The sequence below is a fragment of the Anabrus simplex genome, chromosome 3, assembly GCF_040414725.1.
Source record: "Anabrus simplex isolate iqAnaSimp1 chromosome 3, ASM4041472v1, whole genome shotgun sequence".
NCBI classification, from domain to species: Eukaryota; Metazoa; Arthropoda; class Insecta; order Orthoptera; family Tettigoniidae; genus Anabrus; species Anabrus simplex.
The window spans coordinates 224,507,600-224,519,778 of record NC_090267.1 but is presented as its reverse complement, the minus strand read 5'-3'; the positions used below and the strand labels follow the sequence as shown (position 1 = coordinate 224,519,778).

The following is a 12,179-nucleotide window of genomic DNA, read 5'->3' as shown; positions in this document are numbered from 1 at the left end:
CTTTCCTTTTCTTGCCAACATGAGACACCGTATTTTGAAGGGTGCCACCATTTGCCATTTTAAAGCCACCTTCTCTAAATGTAAACTACAATTCCTAGGTTCCATCTTGGTCCCTCAAGTAGCTAGGGAAATAACTGATCAACCCTCAGCAGAGTCTCGCATGTCTACATAAGGCTTTATACTCCAGAAGGCGCTTGGTATTTGGAGGGGGTCGCTAACAACTAATCTTCCAGTAGCCAAGTATCACCTCGCCACAACCCGAAACTTGTGATTGGGGAAGGGTGAAACCTGCATACAAACTTATTTTACCCGAGGCAGAGAGGTTGGTTAGACAGGAAGAGAAATGAGATTTAAGAAGATTAGGATAGAAAGGTAGAAATAGAAATGAAGAAAAAAGAGCACAGACATCTCTCAGGCAACTCAAGGGACACCTTGTTAGTCTGGCTCTACACCGCGGCCAATCCAGCGCAGGTAACACTGAGCTGGCACAGCCCTCGGGATCAACAAGCCCCTACACCGACATCAAAGTTATGGTGTCCCTAGACGGTGTGTCACCCTCCCTATCTTCATCATCAGCACCATCAGCTGTTGCTGAAAAGTGTCGCCCTCACATGAGATGGTGAAGAAAGATCTCCGAAAACTGCATGTTGATACCAATACGCAATGGTAATTTGAGTGACATTTTCACATGCTTCCACTATCATTAAAATTGCATCAAGAACATTGAAAAGTGTTTCTTCACCTTCTTCATTTTGTAACATGTTCATTACTTGAAGTTTCCTGTACTATATTTTGAGAGATTTTGTAACTCCCTGGTCCATAGGTTGTAAAACCAAAGTGACATTTGCAGGTAAAAACACAAATTTTATGCACTATAGATTTTCAACTACTGGATGGGCAGGGCAGTTATCAACAGGGAGAAGAATTTTTCATTTTGTCAATTTCAATTGAGAGTCCCAGTTATGCAATCATTTTTCCTAGATTTTTGATGGCATCCAGGACTTCACATTGTTTTCATGAACTACAGGTAGGGATGGAACGTTTTTAGAACATCTTGGTTTTCTCGATTTCCTGTCACCAAAAGCTTTTCTTTAGATGATCCTGTCATATTCGCAGCAATCATACCTGTGAGTCTTGACTTCAGACATTTTCAACCAAACACTGTTGACCTTTAAATTTCAGTGCCTTATTGGGGGTCTTATTGCAAAACAAGTCAGTTCATCTGCATTGAATACATAATCCGACTTGCAACCTTCACATAAAGCAAACCATTTCTTCGATAGCCACTCATTTGTTACACCATCATCTACATCGGCAGATTCGCCACAAATTTTCTTGGCGACAATACCATGGTGAGTTCGGAAACATGAGGTTCATATCAATAACATTTAGATATTATAAATGTATGTGCTGCCGCACATCCGTTACAAAAGACATTTCTACCTTGCTCTCATCTTGAAGCAATATTTATTTTTGCTATTTTGCTTAACGTCGCACCGACACAGATAGGTCTTATGGCGACGATGGAATAGTAAAGTTCTAGGAATGGGAAAGAAGCGGCCGTGGCCATAATTAAGGTACAGCCCCAGCATTTTCCTGGTGTACGCTCCTAACCGCACAGCCAACTTGCCCGGTAAGCAATGTTTAACCTAAATACAAGCATATCTTGTTACAATCATATACAATAAATCGGAATTACAGATGATGGCCTTTTGAAAATTACATTTAAGAAAAGGAAATCGTGATAATTATACAGTTTACCAAGGGTTTGAAATTACACTTAAGAAAATGAAATCGACATGAAAATTATACAGTTTACCAAGGACTTATCTCGTATAACAAATGAAATTACGAAAGGGGCATGTTGAAACATTTACTAAGAGATAGATAGTTGCAATTAAGTTGCTGCCTTTCCTAAAACACTTCAGTAAAAGGCGCACAGCTTTAACTGGTATATATCAAATTGACACCGAAGTACCAGAGGCAACCCCATGGGAAATTAAAACTTTACATATTACTTATAGGACAACGTTACGTTTACATTTAATTAGAATATTCAAAACAAGAAAGGGAATTGCTTCCGAAGATAAAATAGGTGTGACTAGCTGAAGGCTAAGTCATTTTGAAGTTAAAAATTGGTGAATGCAAAATACCGCGGGCAAACTCTGGTGCACAAATTAAAATTTACATTCTAAGTTAAAATCCAAAAATATAAATAGAAACAGTGCTCACCCTGAGGGCCGGTAGTCCCATCACAGGACAGACGGAGAAGACGTCTGCTCCCTTCGCCGGTCAGAAATTAAAGACATGGACAAGACCTCCGCTCCCACAGAGGAGCGACAGGCCAGAAATTGGGAAACCCGTGAACAGCCAATCAGGTAAGCCTGCAACTACTTCAGACATTAGATTCACCAATAGGAAAGCTTGTTATTCTGGCCTATCAGAAAGCTTTTCGAGACAATTCTTTCTGATGACCCAGCAACTTACAGGAAACAACTGTAAAGATACTCTTAAAAATGACACGTGGTAGTACACACTGCCACAAAAGTTAGTTACGAATATTAAATGCACCGTTCCCTCAACATTACAAAATTCCTTCAAACCAACATCCGTCAAAATCAAATTTCACATACTTCATAGATTGAAAGTCTCTTTACCGAGCTAGATAGCTGCAGTTGCTTAAGTGCAGCCAGTATCCAGTATTCGGGAGATAGTAGGTTTGAACCCCACTGTCGGCAGCCCTGAAGATGGTTTTCCGTGGTTTCCCATTTTCACACCAGGCAAATGCTGGGGCTGTACCTTAATTAAGACCACGGCCGCTTCCTTCCCACTCCCAGCTCTTCCCTGTCCCTTCGTCGCCATAAGACCTATCTGTGTCGGTGCGACGTAAAGCAACTAGCAAAAAAAAAAGTCTTTTTTTTTTACATTTCCCAATTTAGATAAAAAATATACATAACAAAGTTTTTAATGTCCTTAATGTCTTTTCTTGAGGCTTCTGAAATAAAATAAAATAATGCACAACATCTTTCAAAATAAAATGAAACAATGAAAAGCAGCTGTCTGAACACCAGTGACAGATAAAAATTCATTTTATTATATGATATGTCATAAGAAGTGATTTTTAAATACAGTGTTTATATAGGATTCAGACGGGACTATCATTTCACCATTACGGTATATCCAATATGTCGTTACAAGCGATGTTGCAATAAAGGTTTAGACTGTATTCATATCTACATCTTTTGGTTATTTCCCTATTTCTGGAAGTCTGTCAGTATGTTAGAACTGTAACTTGCAATATGTAATGAAGACCTGTTTTTGAGAGAGAGAGAGAGAGAGAGAGAGATACTTGTATACTTGTATATAGCTTCTACAGAAATATTAAGACTAAAGGAATATTAGAGGATCACATCTGAATATTAGCTCATTACTCACTTATCCTTGCACACAACTTACCCTCTCAAAGTCAAACTTTCATGATTTGACCTCAGGTTAGTTTACAGATGAAGTTTCACATTAACACTAAGACAAAATGTAAAGTCAAAATATTTAAAAGGATTCTTACTGTGGGAATGCTATGTCGAAAATGGAATGTGTGTGGCATGTGATGTGCAACATCACATGAAATGTATCCAAATTGATGGTATAGATCTCACAATTGATGGTTCCAACCAGAATATTTTTACCCATTATGTTCAGAGAAGTGATACCATCGTCAAGCTTTGCTGTCTTTAGCTGTAAGAAATTACAAAACATAATTAAAATGAGACATTATGTGGCTTAAAGAAACTATACTACAGTGTGCAAACTACTGTACTGCTGAGCTCAAACTACAAAACTTAGCAATCCAATTGCTATTATAACATAAATAATTCCAAGTGTTCCAAAGGTTTCCTTTTCCACAATTTGTTGTCTAATAATGTTAAATACTATTCCAAACCCTGGTAAAATTAAAATATAAACTTAAATAAACTTCTGGACAGCCAAAAAATCAGAAAAGGTGTTAATGTAATATCCAGTGCTTTATCTGCACTCCTCAGTTTCACACAGCTTCATTCAATGAGTTTCTTAACTTGCCCTTTAACCTATCATTACTCAGTCATTGCCAGGATAAAGTGGTATTACAGGAGTTAACGTCTCTTTATACATCTTGGTCCAGCTGCTCTGGCTGGTAGTTCCTTGTGATGAGCCCTTGACGGAGTATGGTGAACACCTCAATGGTTGACTTGGTAGAAAAGATGGACTTTAGTATGGCAAGTAAGGCAGATGATAATCCTTTTGCTAATACCCCACAGTTAAACAGGGAGAGGAGAAACCACTGTCACTGTTCTATCTCCTAATACGTGCATATGTCGAAGAAGCAAGTGCCAGATATACTGGGTATAAAGACCACATAGCACTACATCTGACAGACCTAGGCCAACCAAGCGACCACTGCTCAGCCCAAAAGCCTGCAGATTACGAATTGGCACATGGTCAGTGCGATGAATCCTCTTGGCCATTATTCTTACTGGCTATAAATGTGTATCTTCAACATTCTTGATTCTGTAGCAGTCCATTATAGTTTTGATTCATAATACTGCATGTCTCACACTACGAGATCAATGGTGAATGGCTCAGAAATCATAATGTTTGGGTCAATTCCTGACAAGCTGAAGTTCACCTAGAAGTCATTTTCTCTGGCCCTTACTGTTAAAAGTTCAACAGCAGAGGGATAATGATGATGGAAGTAGAATTTTAGGTGAAACTGAAAAGTTCTAGTCTGAACCTATATGATGGCAGCAGATGTATGATTGTCACATTCCTGAGACATTATAACTACTCCGGGATCTGAAAGTTAAATGGCAAGATCGTCGAACCAACATTAGCATCCTCGAGGAAGCCAACGCTACAAGCATAGAGGCAATGATAGTCAGGTATCAGCTACGCTGGGCTGGTCATATCGTCCGCATGCCAGATACACGCCTCCCAAAGAAAATCTTGCACTCCCAACGAAAGAATGGCCAGCGTAACCATGGAGGGCACCTTAAACGATATAAGGATGTTCTAAAGTATAATCTTAAAAGATGTCATATTGATACGATCAACTGGGAAACTACAGCCGAGGATAGGCCCAAATGGCGTAGCATTGTATACAATGGAGTTGAACATCTAGCAAAAGATAGGAGAAGATTAGAAGCTGAGAGGAGGAACCGCAGGAAAGAACGAGCGAATGCGAGGGGTGGCATTCTTGCACAACCATCTGCTACAACTCCTAGTGTGTGCTGTCACTGCAATAAAATCTGTCCATCCAGAATCGGTCTGTTCAGCCATCTGATATGACACAATTAATGTGTCCAAATGACATTGTATTTATATACTACATATTTGTTAATGAATAAATGCCTATGATGACTCAGGGATTCAACCCACATCTGTTTGGACAGGCATATATAGGATCACCACTGCCCAATGTGAATGGAGAAGGCCCTAAAAGATGCAGGCTAAACATTAGTAGTTACGCTAGAGCTTGACCAGGTCACTCCTATGTGCAGTGGACAATATCATCAGAGAAATGCTATAATTATAACTACTGGAACATAGAATATTAGAACGTCAGTCAACCTGATGGACTAGGTGCAATAACAGGCTGGAAAGAAGAACAGCTTTTTATTACCAATGAGACAGCTTGACACAATCAAGACTTTGGTGCTCTGAGCAAATCCAGGTTATCATATGAAGGAATCATCAGTAAGGTCTGAAGGGGAAGAAGGGGAACATTACATTCATGGTGTTCACCAAACTGGTGAATGAGTATCAACTCATGACTCTTCATACAACTCTCTCTGGAGAGTTTTATTAGTAGTGAAAGGATTTTAAGGTGCAGCACCTTTCCAAAAATATAGTTATTTTCATACAGATAGGTCAATATATGTATTTGAGGACACAAAATGAAGGGAAAAAAAAAACACATTTCGTTGCACGTTTTTAGTAAAAATGACTACATTATGCCACCTTTTCCCTTCTATTTCATGCTTCAGCACCTTTTCCTCCCATTTTTATCTGTGTTTTTAAAAGATTAGACAGAAGCTTTTTTCTGTTCATCTATCAAAGGAATAATCTCTGCACCCATAAGAGAATGTGACACCCAGCCATTCTTTTGCAACCAAATAGCCTCTAACTTGTGAAGTATTTGCTTTCGGTACTTCCTTTTATAAGTGGCAAGAATTTTCAAGTTAGCTATAGTTACCTGTTGTTGCCTTCTGTTTAAATAACATTTCAAAAATCTGTTCAAGAACAGATGACGGTAGTTGAAGTGATGTATCGGGAAGCGATATTTTCGGTAGTGATATGGGAGTGACTAGACTATGCAAAGCATACTGCGAAAGTGACACATAATGCAGACAAAGAAGAAACAGCATCAGCTGTAATAACTTCATTCGCTGGTTGTGGCGAGCACACAAAAATCACCCTCACGGTTGTGCCGGGTACAAAAAATGCATTTTTGAATCTGTTTTAAATGCTTTTCTGTTGTTTTTTGGTGACAAAGCAATTGACCTAATTGTTCGAGAGACAAATAGGTATGGAACATAATGTATACTTGGCACACCCTTGAAACCAATTGGAACGATCTTCAATCAATCACTACTGATCTGCATTTAGGGCAGTTGCCTAGGTGGCAGATTCCTTATCTGTTGTTTTCCTAGCCTTTTCTTAAATGATTGCAAAGAAATTGGAAATTTATTGAACATCTCCCTTGGTAAGTTATTCCAATCCCTAATTCCCCTTCCTATAAACGAATATTTGCCCCAATTTGTCCTCTTGAATTCCAACTTTATCTTCATATTGTGATCTTTCCTACTTTTAAAGACACCATCCAAACTTATTCGTCTACTTATGTCCTCCCACGTCATCTCTCCACTGCCAGCTCGGAACATACCACTTATCAGATGTACGGCCGCGTGCACACCGAGCGCGCTTCGCATAGTGTATCGTGTGCAGTGTGAAACGATATGCACAGCGCAAGGCGTGCTTGCTGTTCACACCGAAAACTCCACGCCTTGCTTTCAGCTTAGTTCAGCGCGAGGCATTTTAGGGTGGTGACAAACGAATGCCGTTATCCAAGTGCACTAGAAACAGTTTACTGATGGATAACAGTTACTTAAAATTGAAAATTAGAAAGAAGAATCGAATGTGGATTAATGAATTTAATAAAGAACGAATTACTTTCGGAGATTTCCATCGTTTGTACAGAGATGCAAGACTTTATCGCGATAAATTTTATGATTACTAAAGAATGACAAAAAATACCATTGACCTTCCAAACCTTGCAACTGAAATATGGCGACAAGTAGCAGAGACTGTTGGGAGAAATTCAATTTTCCCAATTCTCTAGGAGCACCGGGCAGCAAACACGTGGACAGTAAATTTCCGGCTAAATCACGATCTTTATAATAATTATTATAAATAGTATTCTGCAATATTGTTACAATTAGCATACACAATTTATCATCGTAAGAAAATTGGAGTAAATGTTTGACAAATATAATTCATAAACAGAAATATTTACTTCCAAGCCCAGTACTAGCCTGCAGAGTGACATTCTTCATTGGCAAAATTACAAACAAATACAGTAGAGACAATACCCGACACTGAGCGAGATATCGAGGAACAACTATTGGAGCTCACTCTAGCGGATAGACCTGAACGGTACTGATTCTGTCATAAGAGCACGTGTATTTTTGTGTGAAGTTTTTGGTGTTATTTATGCGTTTTCAGTGAGTTGACATAATTAAATAGTAGCGTGTGTCATTCCTTGATATCTCATCTCAACATGAGGGGAAAGGTATGTGCTGTGTTTGGCTGCAGTAATTACGAAGTAGAGAAAAATGCGCGGTCGTTCTTCAGGTTCCCTCGTGACAAGAACATGTAAGTAATATTGTGTTTGCATATATATTCTTCCAGTGACAGAGACTTTTATAGTACTTCATAATCTTCTGACCTGCTCGACCCATGTTTTAACGGGCTTAAAATATAATACGCCTATTTTATTGTATCGTGCAGCAGTTAACCTTCAATACCGATGTGTTGTTGTAGGTGTGATCTGTGGGTTTTGAAATGTCACAGAAGCGATTTGGGTAAAGTGTACAAGAAAGAAGGGACGTTACGCTTGTATAAGAATTATAAGATCTGTTCAGATCATTTCCAGGCCAGCGACTTTAAAAGTCCTCGACTATACAGCCAAGGCTATGTTACATTTTTACTCTAATTGTACGTAAATATTCCTCAAAGCATCACTATCAACAACATTTTCAAACTTTTCTTTCTTTTATCTTTCTTAGATTAAAGCTGGGATTTTATAGATTTTCTTTCTGTTAGTAGGCTTCATGTTAAGAGGAAAATTGTCCAGCTATTAAATGTTAATTCATTGCATCATATGTGTAAGGAATGTGCCGATATTTTTATTGACAAATGTCTTAATGTGATGATACAATGTTTTTAAATGAGGAAAAAAGACAAATCCAACCGTAAGATTTCAGGCAGGTATGCTAAAGCTAAAAAAGTAATGCATAAATGAAAGATCAAGCCATTTCACAGCAGTCCATTTCACACCTTGTTTATATGTCTAATTTCAGTCTTTGAATAACAACCTTTTAAATAATTCTTCATTCATTTATCCAGAATTGCTTTAGCAACTTCGAAGTTAATGTCTCAATACCACTTTCTTTCTACACGTAATTTATTTATCCATTTCCGTATATACATTTCCATTGATATTTGAATTTAGCGCGATTTGTTCAGGTCAAGTCACTAGGAGCGCCACCGTCGAATTGTCTCCCATTTTAGCAAGGCGAAATCCGTAAGTGTCGTGTATTGTCTGTACTGTATTTGTTATAAACCGATATGACAGAGTCTGGGAGATTCTATGCACTTTGTCACAAAGTGTTCGGCTACATGGCTAAAAGGCTAACGTACTGGCCTTTGGTCACAGGAGTTCAGGGTTCGATTCCCGGCAGAGTCGGGAATTGTAATCATAATTAGTAAATTCCATTGGCACGGGGGCTGGGTGTATGTGTGTATTCATAATCATTTCATTCTCATCACGACGCAGGTCACTTACGGGGGTCAATTCAATTGACCTGCACCTGGCAAGCCGAACTTCTACTCGGACTCTTCCGACACTAAAATCCATACGCAATTTCATCCTGTCACAATGTTAAGCCCAGTAAAGTGTGACAGTAGAAGTAATATTACTGTATTTTTGTTTACTGTAGGATTGCGATAAAACTGTTGTGGATACTTAAAGTCCACTTATTTTGCAAAACAGTTACATTTTTATAGTTTTTGTGTCTTGGGTTCCATATTTCTTCTCTTTGAAACACTGAATGAATAATTTCCTTCTTCCATAGCTTCAGAAAAAGCTAGGTAACGCTAAGCAATTAACCAATACTGTGCGTTGCCTGGCGCTCCGCTTAGCTGTAAGGTAGGCGTTCAGCGCAGCAGAGCGCAGACGGTGTGAACACCTGGCTTAGGAACAAAGCACTGGTTATGCTTAGCGTGACGCTTAGCGTTGAGCAACACGCGACACACTATGCGAAGCGCGCTCGGTGTGCACGCAGCCTAAGGCTTTTCAGGCGTTTGCTCTATTAACCAGCGTTTCGTCTTAGGTCTGACACTAGACTCGTCAGAGTGGGATGTGTCAGACTCTACCCACTGACGCTGGATGTATGCAGGTGAGCTTATCAGCAGCCCTATATGAGGCACAGTCTGATAACTGCATACGGGAGATATATCTCCACAATGGAATTATTGCCCGCCTAGCAATTCCCTCTATGGGAATTTAGAATTTTCCATACATACCACTTAGTCGAGCAGCTCGTCTCCTTTCTACCAAGTCTTCCCAGCCCAAACTTTGCAACATTTTTGTAACGCTACTCTTTTGTCGGAAATCGCCCAGAACAAATCGAGCTGCTATTCTTTGGATTTTTTCCAGTTCCTGAATCAAGTAATCCTGGTAAGGGTCCCATACACTGGAACCATACTCAAGTTGAGGTCTCACCAGAGACAAATATGCTCTCTCCTTTACATCCTTACTACAACCCCTAAATACTCTCATAACCATGTGCAGAGATCTGTACCCTTTATTTACAATCATATTTATGTGATTACCCCAATGAAGATCTTTCCTTAAATTTATACCTAGGTATTTACAATGATCCCCAAAGGGAACTTTCACCCCATCCACGCAGTAATTAAAACTGAGAGGACTTTTCCTATTTGTGAAACTCACAACCTGACTTTTATCCCCATTTATCATCATACCATTGCTTACTGTCCATCTCACAACATTATCGAGGTCATTTTGAAGTTGTTCACAATCTTGTAACTTATTTATTACTCTGTACAGAATAACATCATCTGCAAAAAGCCTTATCTCTGATTCCACTTCTTTACACATATCATTGATATATACAGTATAAGAAAACATAAAGGTCCAATAATACTCCCTTGAGGAATTCCCTTCTTAATTTTTACAGGGACAGATAAAGCTTCACCTACTCTATTTCTCTGAGTTCTATTTTCTAGAAACAGAGCCACCCATTCAGTCACTCTTTTGTCAAGTCCAATTGCACTCATTTTTGCCAGTAGTTTCCCATGATCCACCCTATCAAATACCTTAGATAAGTAAATTGCAATACAGTCCAACTGACCTCCTGAATCCAGGATATCTGCTATATCTTGCTGGAATCCTACAAGCTGAGCTTCAGTGGAATAACATTTCCTAAACCCAAACTGCCTTCTATCAAAACAATTATTTGCAAACATGTCTTATATAATCAGAAAGAATGCTTTCCCAAAGCTTACATACAATGCATGTCAAACTGATTGGCCTGTAATTTTCAGCTTTATGCCTATCACCCTTTCCTTTATATACAGGGGCTACTATAGCAACTCTCCATTCATTTCGTAAAGTTCCTTCATGCAAACAATAATCAAACAAGTACTTCAGATATGGTACTATATCCCAACCCATTGTCTTTAGTATATCCCACGAAACCTTATCAATTCCAGCTGCTTTTCTAGTTTTCAACTTTTGTATCTTACTGTAAATGTCATTGCTGTCATAGGTAAATTTTAATACTTCTTTAGTATTAGTCACCTCCTCTATCTGGACATTATCCTTGAAACCAACAATCTTTACGTACTGTTGACTGAATACTTCTGCTTTTGAAGATCCTCGCATACACACTCCCCTTGTTCATTAATTATTCCTGGAATGTCCTTCTTGGAACCTGTTTCTGCCTTAAAGTACCTATACTTACTCTTCCATTCTTCACTAAAATTAGTGTGGCCACCAATTATGCTTGCCATCATGTTATCCTTAGCTGACTTCTTTGCTAGATTCAATTTCCTAGTAAGTTCTTTCAATTTCTCCTTACTTCCACAGCCATTTCTAACTCTATTTCTTTCCAACCTGCACCTCCTTCTTAATCTCTTTACTTCCCTGTTATAATATAGTGGATCTTTACCATTCCTTACCACCTTTAAAGGTACAAACCTATTTTCACATTCCTCAACAATTGCTTTAAACCCATCCCAGAGTCTGTTTACATTTTTATTTACCGTTTTCCACCGATCATAGTTGCTTATTAAAAACTCCCTCATGCCTGTTTTATCAGCCATATAGTACTGCCTAACAGTCCTAATTTTAATCTCTTCCTTTCTTTCACATTTATTTTTAATTACCACAAAAACAGCTTCGTGATCACTAATACCATCTATTACTTCAGTTTCTCTATAGAGCTCATCTGGTTTTACCAGCACCACATCCAGAATATTCGTCCCTCGAGTTGATTCCATCACTTTCTGAATCGGGTGCCCTTCCCATATTAACTTATTTGCCATTTGCTGGCCATCCTTCCTGTCGTTTGCATTACCTTCCCAATTGACATTTGGTAAATTGAGATCACCCGCTACGATCACGTTCCTTTCCTCTTCTAGTATTTTCTTTCTTTTAAAATCCTTCCTGACTTTTGTATCCAGCTTGTTGTTGACTTTTTCTCCCAAAGACACTTGAATATCTGTTTTGGTTACCATCCATTCTATAGATATGTTCAAAAAATAGCTATCTACTTTTTCTTATTGTTTCTGTGTTTCTTATTGTTTCTATGTCCTAGTATATTTTCTTATTACTTATT

General features: G+C 38.6%; 1 protein-coding gene across 1 annotated transcript in view; it reads right to left on the bottom strand.

Annotated features, from left to right (window-relative positions):
• LOC136866754 (cilia- and flagella-associated protein 52) overlaps positions 1-12,179 on the bottom strand; it is a 256,308-nt gene that overhangs the window by 131,083 nt on the left and 113,046 nt on the right. Inside the window, exon 7 of the mRNA XM_067143864.2 lies at positions 3,566-3,735. Within this exon, the coding sequence (XP_066999965.2) occupies positions 3,566-3,735 (170 nt within the window). The remainder of the gene's footprint in view (positions 1-3,565; positions 3,736-12,179) is intronic.